At 40.7% G+C, this 21,524-nt stretch overlaps 1 protein-coding gene across 2 annotated transcripts in view; it reads right to left on the reverse strand.

Moving 5' to 3' along the window:
- The window catches only part of MDN1 (midasin AAA ATPase 1), a 186,687-nt gene that overhangs the window by 80,862 nt on the left and 84,301 nt on the right, over nt 1–21,524 (reverse strand). For both annotated transcript variants that reach the window (XM_050789524.1, XM_050789523.1), the window contains exons 30-38: nt 20,208–20,346; nt 19,782–19,912; nt 16,970–17,114; nt 14,733–14,862; nt 8,751–8,969; nt 6,891–7,088; nt 5,119–5,327; nt 4,037–4,159; nt 1,461–1,658 (exon numbers count right to left, since the gene is read on the reverse strand). In XM_050789524.1, the coding sequence (XP_050645481.1) occupies nt 1,461–1,658; nt 4,037–4,159; nt 5,119–5,327; nt 6,891–7,088; nt 8,751–8,969; nt 14,733–14,862; nt 16,970–17,114; nt 19,782–19,912; nt 20,208–20,346 (1,492 nt within the window). The remainder of the gene's footprint in view (nt 1–1,460; nt 1,659–4,036; nt 4,160–5,118; nt 5,328–6,890; nt 7,089–8,750; nt 8,970–14,732; nt 14,863–16,969; nt 17,115–19,781; nt 19,913–20,207; nt 20,347–21,524) is intronic.

Raw genomic sequence — 21,524 nt, forward strand, 5'->3', positions numbered from 1 at the left:
TAAAATCTTTAACACCGAGTAACAATACATGAGAAAGATAATTTTCAGTTATAGAAATTTCTTTTTTGTGTTTTGAGAATAAAGAATCACAAAATCTTCTAAATACAGCACAGTAGAGGTTTTGCTTTTAAGGTCTATTCTAGTGAATTAAAGAAAAAAAGAGGCCCAGTGTGGTGGCTCACACCTGTAGTCCCAGCACTTTGGGAGGCCAAGGCAGGTGGATCATGAGGTCAAGAGATCGAGACCATCCCAACTAGAACAATGAAATCCTGTCTTCACTAAAAATACAAAAATTAGCTGGGCACAGTGGCATGCGCCTGTGGTCTCGGCTACTCAGGAGGCTGAGGCAGGAGAATAGCTTGTTCCTGGGAGGAGGAGACTGCAGCAAGCAGAGATCACGCCACTGCACTCCAGCCTGGGAGACAGAGCAAGACTCCATCTCAAAAAAAAAAAAAAAAGATAGATGTTATTAAAAATTTCCTATGTATAATGTAAAATGCTTTTAAATCTGGGTGGTAGATATGAGTATTCACTATAAAAGTCATCAAACTTTTCCATTCATTCTTCCTTTTTTGAGATGCAGTCTCGTTCTGTTGCCAAGGCTGGAGTACAATGGCACGATCTCAGCTCACTGCAACCTCCATCTCCCAGGTTCAAGCAATTCTGCTGCCTCAGCCTCCCGTGTAGCTAGGATTACAGGCACCTGCCACCACACCCAGCTAATTTTTGTATTTTTAATGGAGATGGGGTTTTGCTATATTGGCCAGTCTGGTCTCAAACTCTTGACCTCAGGTGATCCACCTGCCTTGGCCTCCCAAAGTGCTGGGATTACAGGCATAAGCCACCACACCCAGCCAATAAAACATTCCTAAAAGACACTCAGCCAATTCTTAATCATAAGGGACAGTGACACTAAAGAAATCTAGAGGCATTTGGCCAAACTCTGAAAAACTTATGTTAAAACAAGTAAGCATATACATACACAGGTAACCCTCTGCAAGTAAGAATAAAGGCATAAGATACCAAAATGCTAATAATGACTGAATGGGGAATAGTGGATTTTTATTCTCCATGGTAGTTTTCTGTTCCTTCTTACTTTTCTTTAGTTAAAATGCATTATTTCAGTAAAAATTTTTCTTATATATTTCAATAGATCAGAGGCACAACTGAAAAGGTCCAAGATTGGACTTCATCCCAGAGTGCAGTAACAGAATCCTGAAGAGGCTGGGGACCTTACTTTCTTCCAGCTGATAACACATCCAGTATTCCGGGGCAAAAGATGAAGGACAGAAGCAATGATGGGAATCAGTCACATTCATATTGATCATATAAGGACAAGAAAGAGGATCGTTAAGCTGATCCTCTCTAATTCTCACAGTGAACATCCTTAAAGGCTTCATAATAGTAGTCTTATCCCCTCACAGTCTATGTTTGGTCTCTATGGCAACAACAAATCTTACCTGAGTGAATCTGTTAAGGAAAGACCTGGGCAAGCCTTTTCTCCCACCTCCTTGTCTAAAGGGATTCTGACACCCAAAAATCTTCGTCTTTTCATGCTGCACTTGAAAGCTCATTCCTAACTCAGGTACATAGATTTCTCCTCGGTGGTCAAAACAAGCATTGAGTCCTTCCAATACAGACTGAGAAGCCAGGTTAAGCTATTTAAAGAAGAAAGTACATATATTTGTCTCAAATATGTTGTACAACTGAAACAAAAAGCAGGGAAATGATATGAAGCAAAAAAAGCTAGAGTTATCTTCAGAAAGGGAATTTCAAACAATATTGATAACCTTCTATATTTTAGGCTGAGTTATGAGTTGGTTTGTCTTCATTCTATTATTTTGTTTTTGAGACAGGATTTCACTCTGTCACCCAGGTTGGAGTGCAGTGGCACAATCACAGCTCACTGCAACCTCCACCTCCAGGGCTCAAGAGATCCTCCACCTCTGCCTGCTGCATAGCTGTGGCCAAGGTGTGCACCACCACACCCAGTTAATTCTTTTTTTTTTTTTTGGTAGAGCCAAGGTCACGCTATGTTGTCCAGGATGGTCTCAAACTCCTGGGCTCAAGTAATTCTCCATCCTTTGTTTCCCAATGTTAGAATTACAGGCATGAGCCACTGTACCTGGTCCAATTCTATTATTCTTTATTTCCCATGTACGTTAAAGAGATTTTGGCTGGTATCTTACATAGATACACACACACACACACACACACACACACACACATCAATAATGTTTAAACTGAATAAATGCTCAAATTAAATTTTAAAGTTAAAAATCTTCTCAAAAGTTAAACTGTATCAATTATACGTACCTATATTAACCTACTCTGTAAGTAATAACTTGCAGAAAACCTTGCCAATACACAGATATTTCATTTTCACAATCTGAGTTTTTAAGATGTGTAACAGAACAGGCATGGTGGCTCACGCTTGTAATCCCAGCACTTTAGAAGGCCAAGGCAGGTGGATCACTTAAGGCCAGGAGTTCAAGACCAGCCGGGCCAACATGGCAAAACCGTGTCTCTACTAAAAATACAAAACTTAGGCATTGTGGCGCATGCCTGTAATCCCAGTTACTCAAGTGGCTGAGGCAGGAGATTCACGATTCACGTGAACCTGGGAGGAGGTTACAGTGAGCCGAGAACCCACCACCGCACACCAGCCTGAGCGGCAGACCGAGACTCTGCCTAAAAAAAAAAAGAAAAGAAAAAGAAAAAGATGTGTAACACTAATTGTAGAGAACAGATAAGGTTTGCTAACTTTTTAAATACTTTCCCATCTCAAACACTGAACAAAATATCCAACGGGTTTCAAAGTCAGGATATAAAAGGAGTCAATACAGCTGATTTCCACCAATTCTGTAAACAAGAACAATTACAAGCGGCTCTTGGGCCAGGATGAAAAGAGCTGAATGTAGGTCTTCAGATGAGCAGTTCAGAGCTCAGGGATGGAAAGCATGTGTGGTTTGTTGGTAACACAGAAAAAGGAGATTGGGAAAATACAAGTTAATAAAATGCAAATAGACAAAAATCAGAGCATACTATATTAGAATTTCAAGTGTCATGTTTACATATGCACCACAAAGCACAAACAGCTCTGTATATTCCCAAACAGAAGGCCGCTGTTAAGTGTGTTTATAAATCTAGAATGTCTTGCAGTCCCTGAATGCAATTCCACTAAATATGCAATTCCACTAAATACTAAGTATGGTCAGTAGCCTTCAGCTTTAAAACTAGGCTTTCTCTTTTCCTGGCTAATATATATTCTATCAGACAACTTGTTTAAAAAAAATCTGAAAAAAGGAAAAAAATTCCCCTTCCTTGTTATCCCAAGAATAAAAGGCAGAAAGCAGCTCAGCAGACAGAAGTCCTGCAGCACCCTCTCTGATGACTGGACCCAGGAATCTGAGCCTGGGGGACCTGTTGCAACCTGTGTCCAAAGTCTCACCTGTGACATGTACATCACTCTAATCATTTCAGCTCCCACAAATACTTCTAGCCTTTTCCTGAATATTGTATACCCCAAACTGACACAGCTCCATATCTCTAGCTGTCAGAGATTCAGTATTTATCATGTCTCATGCTCTGCTCTTCCTTCTGATAATTTACCCAATATGCACATATAACTGATCGTTTCCTCATTTTGGTAGGTCATTTTGTATGTCTTTTCTTAGTCTCTCTGGTGCACTAATAAAACATGAAGTGGTTGACACTACTTGTAAAATGCCTCTAAAATAAATGCAAAAACAGCAAGCCTGTCAGAGACTAAACTAGTGACGATGCAGTTTTCCTCTGAAGGATAACTTTAACCAGTGGGAGAGTTTGTAGGTTTTATGTACAGGAGCCCCTTTTTGTGTACTCTGCCAACTGACCTTCCTTATTCTTAAAGGAAACTACAGAGGATCTTTTCATTAGAGAAAAGTCATCAGCAGGATCTTCCACTGAGAAATGGATTGTGAAATGGAGCTGTGAAAGGATGACTACTCCTCACACACATGATCACCATCTTGAGCATGACAAACAGGCTCCTCACCTCATCCAACACCACCCAATGGCCTGCCTTCAAAGCTGCCAGTAAGGGGCCATCACGCCAGGCAAACTCTCCTCCCTTGCCACCTTCAACAGGGAGATCTGCTCCAAACAGGTCTGTGATGTCCTTTGAAAGGGGAAGAAATGGAGAAAAGCCAATATTACTTTAAAAATCAACTAGATTCTAACCCCTAAATCTGAAATGATAACCACTTTGGGCTGGCATCACTACTCTTCCTTTCTACACCCAAGACAGAACTAACCAATCCCAGCCCTCTTTACCAGGAGCCCAAACATGCCCCAAGAACTTTCCCAACATGCTCCATATATTAATCAATTTGACCTGGTGCTCTAGATTAACAGTTCTCAACATTGGCTGTACTTGGAATTTAATTGACGGGCTTAAAAAGAAAAGAAAGCAAAACTCCATTCCAAAGGAGTCTCAATTTGTCATCTGTACCATATTTTCCTTAGATTGTTAAAAGTCATTTTATTTCTACTACTTTTTTAAAAAAATTTAAGCAAAAAATTAAGTGGGGTTATATTACAATAAATACCAAAGTGGATAATTCTCTCTCAAAAGAGAATTAGAATAAAGCATCCAGAGAGAATTAATATTATAGGTGTCAGCAATGAACAAATCCAAAGAAGATTTAGTTTGGAAGGTCATGTTGCTGTGGTTTTTACTATGATATGAAATATCTGAGGATACAGGCCGGGCGCCATGGCTTATGCCTGTAATCCCAACACTTTGGGAGGCCAAGGCAGGTGGATCATTTGACATAAGGAGTTTGAGACCAGCCTAGCCAACATGGTGAAACCCTGTCTCTACTAAAAATACAAAAATTAGCCAGGTGTGGTGGCGGACACCTGTAATCCCAGCGATTCGGGAGAGTGAGGCAGGAGAACTGTGCCACTGCACTCCAGCCTGGGCAACAGAACAAGATTCTGTCTCAAAAAAACAAAAAAAAGAAAAGAAATATTTGAGGATACTGATAATGTAACCATTTCTGATTAGGAAACTATATTGACACAGACATTACTATCTATAGCTATCTCCATCAGCTGTAGGATGACCGAGCTTACCGTTTGCTCTGACAAGTTGATTCTAACAAGGGTATTTCCTGAAGCCTTCGCTAATGCTCCCACCAAACTTGTCTTGCCAACACCAGGGGAACCCTCCAGGAGAATGGGTTTCTTCAGTTTGGTAGCTCTTAAGAGCCTCTGTACATTCATAGCAGTGGTCCCTGCACTGAGTGCATAGTCTGCAATATTATTCCTGTGTAGGACAGGTCCTTAAGTGGAGAAAAGCAAAGCCACTTATAAGCGGGACACCATCAAATCATATGTACACATCAACTCAAGATTTTAAAATTCTACCACATGGGCTATCAGTTAGTGAAGTACCATTTGCAGTGAAAATGCTCAATCCCTATTTCAATATTTCCCCACTTTTAGATCCATAAAATGCTTTAAAGGAACAGCCAATAGCATGTTTTCTTCAACTGTGCCTACTACACAGATCTCTCCCTATACACATACATGTACATAGGTACATAAGTCTAATTGCAAACGCACACCTCTCCTTTCACAACTTACACCCTGAATCTCTATATGTACTTGTACAATTTACCTTCATAGTTACTTTCCTAAAAACCAAGTGTAAGCTAGGCGTATGGGCCACATGGTTCCACATAATCAATTTCATCCAATGTTTTTGGCCACCAAAACAATTCAGACTACGTCCTTAACTCATAAGTTAACTGATATGCAGGACTAATAATGGTCTTGCAAGAGTTAACATTTGTGCCACTTTCTCTTGAAAGAAATTTTTGTTTTGTTTTCGTCGTTGTTGTTGTTTTTGTACACCAGTTTAAAGAGAGTGAGGCTAGGAAAACATTTATCACCTTACCCTTACCACCCCAGTTCTAGGCCACTAGCATATATCTCCTACACAGGAGCACTGAATCCTATGATGGCGGCTTAGAGAAGGGATTTGATGGTTAGATAATACAGCCCATTAGGGATGAAGAGGGAATACTGCTAAGGAGAGATGGAGCTCTGAGGAGAGGGGAAAGGGCAATGGAATCTGGACTGGTTATGTTCACCACTGAAACCCTAGTAAATTGCCACTGCAACTCCATATATTTCAGGCATTCATCAATTATTAATGTAGAGAAGACGGTGGGACAAGAAACAGAAGACCCTGCTATGGAAACAACATCCTGAAAAAATAGGAGCACCTTAGAAGTAGCTAATCTAACTGCCTCATTTAAATCTTTGGTAGAGGCAACCTAGATAGAGAGGAAGAATTAGAACACAAACCCACTATCTCCTAGACTACTGCATTTCCTATTTACTCATTCACTTATCAGAAATTTTCTGAGTGCCTATGACTATGAGGCCAAATGTCAGATGCCAGGGACTGGATCAGGAATGACACATTACCAGCCTTCAAAGGTTCACAAAACCTGTTTCTGTAAAAGATGATGAGGTTCTACAGCTAAGATACATTATAGGCTAAACAGGTCTTTGCAAGCCACTTAAAAGTTTATTCTCAACCTTAGCAAAGTTTAGAGCTCTACTACAGGAAAGTTCCTAATGTGGGAACCAACTAATAAAAAAATAAGCACTGTATAAATCTATTTATAGATTGAAGTCTCTATTTCCCTCTATTTTTACATGCCAGTTATATATTTTGAACCATTCCCACAATTATGGTTATTCCCAAGTCAGAATCTAACTCAGTTAGTGCAAACATAATCATGAGTATTACACATTAAAACTAAGTCACAATAAAAGCCAAGTATCTATGATCTATAGAAAAGGAAAATTGGTTTTTTAAAAATCATTCTTACCCCTTGGTATAAAAAATGGATGAATTCCCCAAAGGTTATCTATTCCAGTGAATTCTTTGGCCTTCATTCTGTCATAAATCTTCAATTCATTTTTCTGATATTCTGTAAGTCGTACAATCTTGGCAAGCCTCTTGATTAGAAATTTCAGACATTCTTTTCGTGCCAAAAGGGCTGTACCAAACCCAGAGGAAGTTACCCCTAAAAGACAGAGGATCACTCCATGAAGCAATAGGACAACACCAATCTTCACCACCATTCAGCAGGAGCTCTGGCACAGGTTCCTGGAAAAAAGAGGCCTCAGCAAAACTGCAGCCTAAATGTGATTTCTAGTATAAGCAGTTCTAAGAAAGAAGTCTAACACCCATCCTCCACAATCTATGGATTATCAATTAAGCAGCAGATCATTCAGTAAAACACTCTAGACACTCAATGATAAATCAGCCTAGATACAGTACCTAATACGGCACTAGTAACCATTTTGATTTATATTTCAAATCTTCATGGCTGAAAAACCAGAACATAGTGATTTTTATGACATTAAAATAAACTTAAAATATTCAGGCCCTTTATCAAAAAATGACTGCGCACGTTAAAAATTGGCCAGTGCTTCTATTCACAATAGCAAAGACTTGGAACCAATCCGAATGCCCATCAATGATAGATAGGATAAAGAAAATGTGGCATATATACAGCATGGAATACTACGCAGTCATAAAAAAGAATGGGTTCATGTCCTTTACAGGGTCATAGATGAGGCTGGAAACCGTCATCCTCAAAAAACTAACACAGGAACAGAAAATCAAACACCACATGTTCTCACTCATAAGTGGGAGTTGAGCAATGAGAACACATGGACACAGGGAGGCGAACATCACACACCGGGGCCTGTCAGGGGATGGGGGGCAAGGGGAGGGAGAGCATTAGGACAGATACCTAATGCATGAGGAGCTTAAAGCCTAGATGACATGTTGATATATATCAACTTATGTATACATATGTATCCTTATACTTATGTATACTTATGTAACAAACCGGCATATTCAGTTTCTCTTCAAATAATCTGATCTTTTATTCTTTAATTCATAGTAACCCCACCTTTTCCTTTTTCTCCTTTTTGCCTTTGTTAAAGGCCCAGGCACGCCACAATACCAGGCGCTATCAACACCAGCTCACATTCCTTTCCTTATTTAAAAAAAAAAACTAACTTTCTAACTCATTATAAACACCCCTTCCCCTTCCTCTCCACTTTCTTTTACATGCCCACCTTATCTAAAAAAATTCAAATGTCTAGCCAATCAAAATTAGTTTAAGTTATACAACCCAATCCCGGTCAATAAAAGAAAAATACAAAAACAAAACTTGCGTCAAAAAAAAAAAAAGGCTCTCGTGCCCTTTGTTCAAGTGTACTCTCATGGCAACTGGCCAAAAAAATACCCCTCTGCACAAAAATAAAATTGCTTTGCTAAAAAGCCTTTGTTCAAGTGTTCAATGTCTTTAAAATTTTAAGCTTTATTCCTAACACTTAATTTTAAGCTTTATCCCAGAACTTAATAAAGTTTAAAAAAAAAAAAAAAAAAGCCAGTGCTTTAGAAGCAAAGACATTTCAACAGCCTTTACTCTACTCATAATCACCACTTCATGTTTGTTAAGTACCTGGTCTACCAGCTTTGAGAAATTGCAGCGTATCTTGTGTGCCAACCACTCTTCAAAGAGTACAAACAAAAGGAAAGCCATTCTGAGTTTTGGAAATGTTCTGCGAAGTGATTCGGTAAAATAGCTGGGTCAGAGGCCTGGGCTTGCTCCATTTCCTATGCCCCTCTATCCGAGCCCCTTGTCCCCACCAGCTACCAGACAACATACCTGAACCTATTCCATCTATGTACACCAGGCATGCAGCATGGACAAAAGACGTCACAGTGGAGATGGTCTCTGGCCTTTTCGAAGCAGCTTCCTCCCCCATTTTGTTCATGAAGTTAACCCAGGACAGGATGTCTCTGATACTGACCACGCACTTTCTGCCAAACTCTTGGTGGGTCAGCCAGTCAATGAAATCCAGCATCACTTCAGGTATGTCAGACCCTAAACACAAGAAACAAAAAAGAATTTGCTGTTAGCGAGAGATCCTAGAACAACAGTTCATAACCTGGGGCACACAGGTGGCCTAAAAGGGGTCTTTGCTCCTTCTAAGCAAAGTTCTGTGAATGTACATGAATGCTTTTTCTAACAAAAGCAGTCTGCAGCTTTGATCAAATTATGAAAGGATTCGTCAATAGCAGTCCATCCCTATCCAAAGAACAAAACAAAACTTTGGGAGTTACAGTTTTAGACACTGACCTGAAAACCGCCCAAAGAAATATTCATTTGATTTGAGTTAGGACACAGTTTCGAACTTCCATCACAATTATTTTAGAAAATATGCAAATTTTATTATATCTTATAATTTTACTTGTATTTTAAATAAATGTATTTTTTTCCATTTAATGTAATAAAGAATGTTATCTTTTCAATGCCATTCATTCAAGTTTTTTTTTTTATATATATCTATGCAGCAATCAGAATTCAGCAAATTAGGGGGGTTCACAAATTTTGTTTCATGAATCAAGTTGAATATTCTAATTATCACAATTTCCTATCAGATAATATTTGTCTCGAAATAAAGAAAATACTTCAGTACATATAGAGTCAAAGCAATCCCAATTAAATTGAGTGGAGTACTTTACAACATGTCTTAAGTCAACAGTAGACATTTATCTATAAAGTATGAATACCAAAGAATATTTTAAAAAGAAAGAAAAGATTAGAAGGAAGCACTGCTATAATATAAAGCACAGCAATAGCCTCCAAAGCTACATATATTGTGAATTAGAAGAAATGTAATGGGTTGGAAGAATACTGGTAACAACAACAACAAAAAAAACTCTTTAAAAAGAGCTTAAGGCCGGGCACGGTGGCTCACGCCTGTAATCCCAGCACTTTGGGAGGCCGAGATGGGCAGATCACGAGGTTAGGAGATCAAGACCATCCTGGCAAACATAATAAAACCCTGTCTCTACTAAAAATACAAAAAAATTAGCTGGGGGTGGTGGCGGACACCTGTAGTCCCAGCTACTCAGGAGGCTGAGGCAGGAGAACGCATGAATCTGGGAGGCGGAGCTTGTAGTGAGCCAAGATCGTGCCACTGCACTCCAGCCCGGGCGACATAGCGAGACTCCATCTCAAAAAATAAAAATAAAAAAAAAGCTTAAAATGACAAAGCAAGGGGGAAATTTCAATAACAATGAGGAAAGAAATTAAATGCTATTTCAACTAGATGGTAAATACCAGTACTTAGATTCACACTTCAGAGAAGAATAAATTCAAGGTAAATTTTTAAAAAAAGAAAATGAAAAAATTAATCCATTAATAGAAATTAAATTATGATCATTTAAGAAATAAGATCATCAGAGATAAATAGGTTCACATATGTATTTTTAGTTCACATATGTATTTTAAGAATATGAAAAGGTAACAGAATATTAAAACCTATGATAAATGTAATGAAGAGTATCACCCCAAAAGACATAATGAATACCAAATGCAAAAAGATTCATTTATTAAAAATAAAGGCTGGGTACGGTGGCTCATGCCTGTAATACCAGCACTTTGAGAGGCCAAGGCTGGCAGATCATTGGAGGCCAGGAGTTCAAAACCACCCTGGCCAATATGGTGAAAACCCGTCTCTACTAAAAATACAAAAATTAGCTGGACATGGTGGCACGTGCCTGTAGTCTCAGCTACTTGGGTAGCTGAGGCACGAGAATTGCTTGAACCTGGGAGGCAGAGGTTGCAGTGAGCCGAGATGGCACCACTACATTCCAGCCTGGGCGACAGAGTGAGACTGTGTCTCAAAAAAATAAAAATAAAACACAAACAATGTTTCATGTCACTAATAACAAAAGACAAAGACATTTTAAACCTCCGCTAAACTAAAAAGGATAAAATAATGGATTTTACTGTATTTTTTAAAATGAGGCCAGGCACCATGGCTCATATCTATAATTCCAGTTCAAGACCAGCCTGGCCAATATGGCAAAACCCTGTCTCCACAAAATACAAAAAAATTAGCTGGCCACGGAGGTGCACACCTGTAGTTCCAGCTACTTGGCAGGCTGAGGTGGGACAATGGTTTGAGCCTGGAAGGGAGAGCTTGCAGTGAGTCGATATTGTGCCACTGTACTCCAGCCTGGATGACACAGCCAGACCTTGTCTCAAAGGAAGAAGGGAAAAAAAAAAAAAAGAGAGAGAGAGAGAGAAAACTCCCTGATGGAGGGACTGTGGCAAGCAGGCACATTCACTACGTTGCTGGCAGTGTTGTGAACGATACCATCTTTCTGGAGAGCAATCTGACCTTATCTAAGGAGAACTATACAGTTTCTTATCTCTATATATAGAATATAACACAAGGAAGTCATTATAAATGATAGTTGTTTTTTGGTTTTTTGTTTTGTTTTTTTTTTTGAGATGGAGTCCCACGCTATTGCCCAGGCTGGGGTGAAGTGGCATGATCTCGGCTCACAGCAACCTCCACCTCTCGGGTTCAAGCGATTCTCCTGCCTCAGTCTCCTGAGTAGCTGGGACTACAGGCATGTGCCACAACGCCCAGCTAATTTTTGTATTTTTAGTAGAGACAGGGTTTCACCATGTTGGCCAGGATAGTCTCGATCTCTTGACCTCGTGATCCACCCGCCTGGGCCTCCCAAAGTGCTGGGATTACAGGTGTGAGCCACCGTGTCCGGCCGATAGCTGTTTTAATGAAACAGAATGGTTCATTAAAGTATTGGTTAATGTACCAAATATTGGTACATTATACCAATGTAACACAGAAGTACTGTTTACAAAAGTTTGAGATTGTAAAAAGCAGTTTATGTGCCTTTCACAGGTCAATTTTTTTTTTAAACACATCAATTTCTCAGAATCTTTTCTTTTTTTTTTTTTTTTTTTTAAAGAGACGGGGTCTCACTCTGTTGCCCAGGCTGGAGTGCAATGGTATAATCATGGTTCACTGTAATCTTAAACTCCTACGCTCAAGGGATTCTCCCACCTTGGCTTCTTGAGTAGCTAAGATTATAGGCACGTACTATCATGCCTGGCTTTTAGAATCTTTTGTTTTGTTCATACTATGAATATATGGATAATACTATTACAGAGATTTGTGAACTAAAAATACTAGAGAAATTAAGTAGAACCCACAGTGGTATTTATATACTCATTAAGATAATACAATAAGTATAAGTACTACTATTAGGATCAGAATTCAATTTAGAAGGACACTATTAGTTAAAATATTAAATGCGGCTGGGTACGGTGGCTCACACCTATAATCCCAGCACTTTGGGAGCCAAAGGCGGGCAGATCACGAGGTCAAGAGATCGAGACCATCCTTGCCAACAAGGTGAAGCCCCGTCTCTACTAAAAATACAAAAATTAGCTGGGCATTGTGGCACACGCCTGTAGTCCCATCTACTCGGGAGGCTGAGGCAGGAGAATCGCTTGAACCCGGGAAGCGGAGGTTGCAGTGAGCCAAGATTGCACCATTGCTCTCTGGCCTGGACAGAGCAAGACTGTGTCTCAAAAAAATAAATAAATTCATCAAATCTTAACTATCTTTAAAGAAAATCTAAAAACAAAAAGCTATGTCTAGTTTCCTGTTTTATATTTCACAATTTTTTAAAGAAGTTTTTATGTGTGCCTTCCTGATCTATTTCTAGAAAATAAAACTGTGAATTATTAAGCCACCTCCCTTATTCACCATGCTCCCTTCAAGGTCTCTAATGCCTCCCTGGGAAGTCTGCTGCTGTGTAGCCTAGAAAGCCTGGAGTAAACAAGTTCCTTAAGGACAAGGTGTGGGGCTCAGAGGTAAGTCCTCAGGGCTCCCATGCTTGCATGGAGCACACTGGTGATACAGCAAGCATGGTCATGACAGCAGTTGAACCCTCTGTCATTCTTATCACAATCCAAATAACAAAGGAATAAGCATAGCCCATAGGAGATGAAGAGGTAACTTCCTGAAGGAATCCAGCTCCAACACAGAGCCAAAAGATAAATCACGCTTGATTAACAATTTCTGTCTTCAGGCCTGCTCTGGCCTTCTGGCTCCTGCCTATAGTTCCCAGCACTTAGTGAGGGCAAAGCAGGCGGGTCACTTGAGCCCAGGAGTTCCAGACCAGCCTGAGCAACATGGTGAAACCCCATCTCTTAAAAAAACACAAAAATTAGCCTGTCTTGGTAGTGCATGCCTACAGTGCCACGTACTCGGGAGGCTGAGACAGGAGAATCACTTGGGCCCAGGAGGTCAAGACTGCTATGAGCCGTGATTCCACCACTGCCCTCCAGCCTGGGTGACAGAGACCTTGTCTTCCCTGAACCCCCCCATAAAAAAGTCTGTATTATACTCCTTTTACTGGCATTCTCACAATAAATGTGCCACTGCAAACAGCACACAAGAGTTATGGGTTCTGAGTTCTGAGGCTCTGAGCCTGGACCTTGGACCAACATTAGTGGCATCACCTGAGGGGCGGCCTTGTTAGGCAAATTCTCTGCCCCTGCTGATTGAGAAACACTGGGTGTGGGGCCCTGCAAGCTGCATTTCAACAAGCCCTTCAAATGAGTCTGACAACTAACTACAGGCTTAGTCAGTTCTTGTGCCACTGGGTGACTGTGATATTGGTAAAGACTGTAGAGAAAAAAGGAAGTTCAACAAGGCATGGGGAATTCTGGCCATTCAAGCAGCAGTGTGTATACTTATAAATGTGGCAGTTCACCGTGGGCCATTCTTAAAAAGAAGTCTTTGCTTAGATGACTAAAGAGTCAGTGGTCCCTAAAACACCACACCACAGGTGAGAATGGGTTCCATGCAGATTAGATGCTCTCCACAGCCACTCGACTCATTTTTGAAAATGTGCAGAAGGGCACCCTTAAAAAGCTGAACATAGCCACGAATTCCAATTTCAAAGAAGCAGATATCTTTTTTAAAATTCTTTAAGAATATAAAAAATGATCCAAAAAACTATGTATTTAGTCTTGGAACCAGATCTGGGTTCTAAATTTATTCCATTGAATGTCTAAGATAAATATGCAGACATCAAACCAATACAGGCTTCAAAAACATAGTAAGAGTGTTGACTCTTATTGGATATTTTAAATTGTTAATTCTAAGGTATGGATATTAATCTATTTTCCTCAGGCTTGAGATTTTTCATAACAAAAATTATTTATTTATTTTGGAGATGGAGTCTGTCACCCAGACTGGAGTGCAACAGTGCGATCTTGGCTCACTGCAACCTCCACTTCCTGGGTTCAAGCGATTCTCCTGCCTCAGCCTCCCGAGTAGCTGGGATTACAGGTACCCGCCACCACGCCCAGCTAATTTTTGTATTTTTAGTAGAGATGGGGTTTCACCATGTTGGCCAGGCTGGCCTCCAACTCCTGACCTCAGGTGATCCGCCCACCTTGGTCTCCCAAAGTGCTGGGATTACAGGTGTGAGCCACCATACCTCGACAAAAAATTTTTTAAATAAAGTGAAAGAATAACATATTCATATATGACAACTAAAGAAATGCAGCTGGAATTCTACAGCCATTGTGTCAAGTGGTAATGACGAAAATATGAAGATGGGACACTTTAACAGAAGATAACAGAAAAATACCACATTCTCCTTGTCTACTTTGTTTCATTTATTTATCTCCTTTCTTCTTACAACACGCCATACACATACAGGGCTAATGTCCTGTAAGAGATCCCTCAACTCCCAACACAAACCCTGCTGTGATCCAATACTACCATCACCACCTGCAAACTCTCACCTTTAGGATCTATTCTGCCCAGACACAATCCTGGACGAAGATTATGATTGATTATCTGAATTAAATCTTCACGGCTTGTGCTTTGAGGGCACCATATTTCTGTAAACCGGTTTCTTAAGGCAGGAGACAGCTATAAGAAACACAAAACTCCAACGTGAATTTTTAAAACTATAAGGAAAGCTGTAAAACAAGTCTTGAAAGAATGTTGTTAGCTGTTAAGTCCAGCAAATACTACACACTTTTTATTATTATTATTATTATTATTTCTACTATCAGATATAATTAATTGAAGACGTACTTTGTCTTGGCTCCTTACATTCCATGACACCTTCCAGTATCATCATCACTTTCTTAATAGACATGGTCCACAGGCCTTACAGACTAAGTAGTGGAAGCAGGATTCCAGCCAGTCCCAGTCAAATCTGAACTCTTCCCCTTAAGTAAAGATTCTTCCTTTTACTTTACCTTTACTTTGCATCAGGTACATAAATAATACTTCAGAGAAAATAAATACCTCTCTTCCCACAGAGAAGGGCAGTCTGATATAGGAGGAAGAAACTTCTTTTATGTGGCTCAAAGGGAGTGTGATTTTAAAAAGTATATATTCTACCTCTTGAAGAACTAGAAATTGTTTAGCCACTCCAGTCTTAGGGCCTTTGCCCCTGTAGATTCCTTTTCCCTCCACGAGGTCAGTTAACACTATTCACAAATGTTTGCAAAGCCCCATAAGCATCATTACTGGTTTGTCTGATTACTTTGTTATTACTTTCCTTTTACTTGATGATCATCTATCTGAGAGATCATATCTCTGTCTACCACAGAGACCTGGGAATAAAGAATACGTGTGTGTACCTTATCAGTATCCTAGACAACCAGTACCTCTGGCGTCCAGCATCCTACCTTGCTCTGCTTGTTAGGCATGCAAAACTAAAAAGTAACTTTCCTTTGGGTAAAAGTCAGCAAGCATTTACTTAAGGAAAACAAGATAATCTGACAGCCAAGCTAATATACACAAACTTGAAATCAGACTTCTCTGTGGCATTTCTACTTGCCCAGAAGCCAGTTTTTGTATTTTGAATGTGATGTATTTTATTCCCTCTTTTCAGAGCATATCTTGAAGCACAGAGACAATCTTTCATCTTATGATACTGAGGAAACCTAGGCCCAAAATATCATTTCAGCTACTCACCAAATTACCAACACTCTAATTGCCCTATTTAAGATCAACCCCTCTGTTTCTTCTCATCATCCCTGACCTGTTACACCACTCTCTTCCTAACTTTAATAGATCGGGATCCAACACATAGTGTTGACTTCTCTACTGAAAGGTTTCTTGAGCCAGAAACCAACAAGGTTGTTGGTTCCCGAATATATCTGAACACAACCCTCTGAACATAGGAAGTACCCTCTGCCCTTTACTTTACCAGCAGTCCGAAAGTGACACACATAACCCTTACGAGAACAAATAAGCTCCATCTACAAACCAGAAGAGGTTCCTGGTTGTGACTTTTTTGTCACTTTAAAACCACTCATGAAAGCAGAGGTGTGTTTAAGAAAGTGGACTCTAAAAACAGAGGTTACATTTAAATTTCAGATCCAACTTTTCTCATCCATAAAACTACAATAATAACTTTCTTGCAGAGCTCCTGTGAGCTTTCTCAGGGTAACATATGTAAAGGGTTAGGTAAAGTGACTGTAACAATGACATTTCGCCGGGCGCGGTGGCTCAAGCCTGTAATCCCAGCACTTTGGGAGGCCGAGACGGGCGGATCACGAGGTCAGGAGATCGAGACCATCCTGGTTAACACGGTGAAACCCCGTCTCTACTAAAAAATACAAAAAACTAGCCAGCCGAGGTGGCGGACGCCTGTAGTCCCAGCTACTCGGGAGGTGGAGGCAGGAGAATGGCGTGAACCCGGGAGGCGGAGCTTGCAGTGAGCTGAGATCCGGCCACTGCACTCCAGCCTGGGTGACAGCGCGAGACTCCGTCTCAAAAAAAAAAAAAAAACAATGACATTTCAGGCACATACACAAAGTGAGATATCAAATAAGGAGATATTTGTGTCAGAATTGTTTTCTAACCCAATAATTATTTTAAAATATTTTTGGGTTTTTAAACTTTTACCCAGTTTTTACCTAACATAAAATTCCAAATCCATTATTACATACTATATTTACAAGTACCAGTAAGCTGAGGTCAAAAACTAGAAAGAAAATGTGCATCAGAAAAGTTTTACCTCCTTTTTTCCAAAGTCACCCCCAGGGTTCATGGTTGCTAGAATACGAAATTTTTTCCCAGCAGTCAACAGCTCTACTTCACTATCCTTGTCCTCCGGACTGCCTTTTTCAGCTAATACCAGAGACTTTTCTACTTCAAGGACACTAAAAGAAAAATTGAAGAACAGTGAAAAGGGCTTATACAATCTTTCTATTTTACAGTCTTCAATGCTCTCTAAAAGAAAAAAAAAAAAGTTATCACCTATCTAATGAATTTTTACTTTAGTTAACGGTTTCCTATCACAAATTTTAAAATGACTCAGTATCTCAATTCCTGTGTAATAATGGTTATTTCTGATCAGGAAAAAAAAACTTTTCCACTTATAACCTATTAAGGCATTGGTCTTAAAAATGAATAACTTGCAAGAAAATAAACAAATTGCATGCCTTATCATAATAGCCAACAACTAGAAAGAACTCAAATATCATCGACTGGTGAATGGATAAACAAAATGTGGTATATCCAATACTATTCGGGATAAAAAGGAACAAATTAATAATATGTGCTGAAATAGGAATGAACCTCAAAACATTAACGCAAAGTAAGAGAAGAGACCTTTTAACTGAAATACCCAGAAAAGACAAATCTACAGAGACAAAAAAGAGATTAATCAGAAATTTAGTGTAATGAACACAAAGGATTCTATTGAATGATGGAAATGTTATAAAACTGGATTGTGGGCCAGGCACAGTGGCTCTCGCCTGTAATCCCAGCACTTTGGGAAGCTAAGGTGGGGAGATGACTTGAGGCCAGGAGTTGGAGACCAACCTGGCCAAGATGGTGAAAACCCATCTCTACTAAAAATACAAAAATTAGCAAAGTGTGTTGGCTCACGCCTGTAATCCCAGCTACTCGGGAGACTGAGGCACGAGAATCACTTGAACCCAAGAGGCAGAAGCTGCAATGAGCTGAGACTGTACCACTGCACTCCAGCCTGGGCAATACAGCAGGACACTGTCTCAAAACAAAACACAAAAACTAAATTGTGATGGTTGCAAAGCTTGAAATCACCTTTGCAAAAATTATGAATGAGAAAAAAATCTAACAAAAAGTTATGACAGTAAAAAAAAAAAAAAAAACACAAAACCTGTCCTAACTGACTCCATCTTTCTTCTAGCCTCCAAGCTGCCCTTGTTCATTCCTGGGCGTAGGCCAAGTAAAGTACAGGAGAAATTTAGTTTATAGTTTAACTTTAAAACAAAAGTAAAACTAACCTTCCCAAAACTAACCCCCCACCTTCATAAAACTAACTACAAGGTTAAAATTACGGCTCAGGACACAGCCAGAGGTCACAAGATTGAATAACCTTCCCAACTGCTCCTATAACATCTCTATTATAAAACCTAAGATTAGTGTTTAAGGTACTTTTCAGACCCTGATTCTGACAGAATGACTAGCACCACCTAGAATGGAAACCCATACCAAGGAAGTCGCTCAACAGGTCTTACAATCCCATGAACTTATTCAGGGCAACAAGACAACTCAACTTCCTGTGATTTCAACCCTGTCCCAACAGGATTCCCCATTCCCTAGGCCTCTGACCCTAGCCTCGGCCGGGCACACTGGCTCACACCTGTAATCCCGGCACTTTGGGAGGCAGAGGCAGGAGGATCACTGGAGGTCCGGAGTTTGACACCAGCCTGGCCAACATGGCGAAACGCCATCTTTACTAAAAATACAAAAATTAGCTGGGAGTGGTGACACATGCCTGTAGTCCCAGCTACACAGGAGGCTGAATGAAAAGAATGGCTTGAACCCAGGAGACAGAGGTTGCAGTGGGCCAAGATGGCATCACTGCACTCCAGCATGGGTGACAGAGGTAGACTTCATCTCAAAAAACAAACAAAAAAACCCTAGCCTCCAGGCCGGGCGCAGTGGCTCGCACCTATAATCCTAGCACTTTGGGAAGCCAAGGTGGGCAGATCACCTGAGGTGAGGAGTTCAAGACCAGCCTGGCCAACATGGCGAAACCCCATGTCTACTAAAAATGCAAAAATTAGCCGGGCATGGTGGCACACACGTGTAGTCCCAGCTACTCAAGAGGCTGAGGCACAAGAATAAAACCTGGGAGGTTGAGGTTACAGTGAGCTGAAATCACACCACTGCACTCCGGCCTGGGAGAAAGGGCAAGACTCTGTCTAAAAAAACAAACGAACCAACCAACCTCTATCTTCTAAATTTTTAGGGAAGCTGATTTGAGTAATAAACTCCTGTCCTTCCACTTGGCTAGCTCTGCAACTACTAAATTCTTTCTCTATTGCAATACCACTAACTCAGTGACTCAGTTCTATGCATATAGCTTGCAAGAAGAATCCATCATGGGATTATAAACTTACTAAAACTCATTGAATTATGCATGTAAACTATATCTCAAAAGAGAAAAAATGGGTGTTACTACATCAAGATTCATATTGGTCTGAGGTCTAATGACGGCTTACAGCCATGGGATAGGATTCTGACTACAGTTCTTTCAAAATATTAAGAGAGTAGGCCTATAATTCACCTTAAAAAATAGTTTTGACTTTGGCTCATGTTTTAGCACTGCCATTCCACGATCCCATTGTTCTGGTTATTTATATCAAAAAAAAAACCTAGAAATTTAGGAAACATTGAATGCTAAAGCCAAAAGACATGGTAATACACCAATAATTTCAAGCATTTACTAAGGTGCACCTATGAGGAGTATTACTGTGCACAAGATTATCTATAAAAATCACATCAATCACCTGAGCAAAAATATCAAACACAAGGCAAACCTCTCAGGCACGTACCTGTTGAGTCTTTCCAAGACAGAGTCATCGGCCAATGAGATCTCATCCAAGAGGAAAAAGCCATCCTCCTTCATGGCCTGAACCAGAGGCCCATCATGCCACTCAAAGAGTCTTGATGTGTCAATTTCTTCCTATAATTTGAAAAAGTGGGGAAAATTAAAGGGCAGGTGGCTCCACAGACAATATACATGCAGCTGGCTGGTGTTTCCAGGGGTGAAGTAGGCATTCCGAGGAAAGTAAGAATCTGAGAACAGGAGATAGAACTTGCGCACCAGAATGCTTGTGAAGGCCCTTGTAGACCGGAGAAAATCTGCAGATAGGCACATTTAACCAAACCAGAACCCAGCTCCAGAAACCCCACCACAGACTCATGCACAGCTAACTGCAGTTTTTTAAAATAACTGGAACACTTGCTGCTGGACAAACCTTGTCTTTTGGCTTTTGTCTCACTGGCCGCAGGCCACCCAGGAAGTCTGATGTCTCCATGTGTAAGTGGCAGCTGACAGAGTATAATTTCTGATTTGCCAAGGCTGCAAATACCTGACAGATAGTAGTTTTCCCACACCTGTTAGAGATATGCAACTGATTAACAAGGTATGTGTTTCAAATACACATCCATAAACACCCCCCTCAGCAAAAGAGAAGAACCACTGTAGGAGTCTCACTGCAGCAGCAAACAGTGCTGGCCAATGTGGAACCTCAACCCCAGGCTCACGGCACCCCTCTGCACGACTGCACTCTCCCATATTCCTTATCCAGAAGGTATGTACCGCACAAACTCCATCCTAGTTCTATCAACAATCACCGGCTGGGCGCAGTGGCTCACGCCTGCAACCCTAGCACTTTGGGAGGCTGAGGCAGGAGAATCACTTGAACCTGGGAGGCGGAGGTTGTGGAGTGCCGAGATTGCACCATTGCAGTCCAGCCTGGGCAACAAGAGCGAAATGCCGCCTAAAAAAAAAAAAAAGCCACCACCAAGGGAGGGAAAAGAAATCTAATCCTTACAGACTTTATAGACTTTCAACAGACACTAGTTTATCTGCTCTTCTCTATACACATATAGAATGAATCTCACTGTTTAAAAGAACTAAACAGACAAAAACTGCCCTCAATGCGATGAAGCAAAAAATCATCCTTGCCAGGTACAGTGGCTCATGCCTGTAATCCCAACACTTTGGGAGGCCAAGGCAGGAGGATCACTTGGGCCCAGGAGTTTAAGACCAGTCTGGACAACACAGTGAGACTCCATCTTTTTTTTAAGGCAGGGCTTCACTCCTGTTGCCCAGGCTGGAGTGCAATGGCATGATATCAGTTCAGTGCAATCTCTGACTCCCAGGCTCAAGCGATTCTTCTACCTCAGCCTCCTGAGTAGCTAGGACTGCAGGCAGACGCCAACACAACCAGCTAATTTTTGTATTTTTAGTAGAGACGGGGTTTTGCCATGTTGCCCAGGCTGGTCTCGAACTCCTCAGCTCAAGTGATCCACCTGCCTCAGCCTCCCAAAGTTCTGTGATTGCAGGCATGAACCACCACAACCAGCTGAGACTCTGACTTTACAAAAAAAATTAAAAATTAGCCAAGGGTGGTGGTGCATGCCTGTAGTCCCAGCTACTTGGGAGGCTGAGCCAGGAAGATCACTTGAGTCCAGAAAGTCAAGGCTGCAGTGAGCCATATCGCACCACTGCACTCCAGCGTGGACAACAGAGTGAGACCCCATCTCCAAAAATAGTAATAATAAAGTCA

Source organism: Macaca thibetana, chromosome 4, assembly GCF_024542745.1.
Source record: "Macaca thibetana thibetana isolate TM-01 chromosome 4, ASM2454274v1, whole genome shotgun sequence".
NCBI lineage: Eukaryota > Metazoa > Chordata > Mammalia > Primates > Cercopithecidae > Macaca > Macaca thibetana.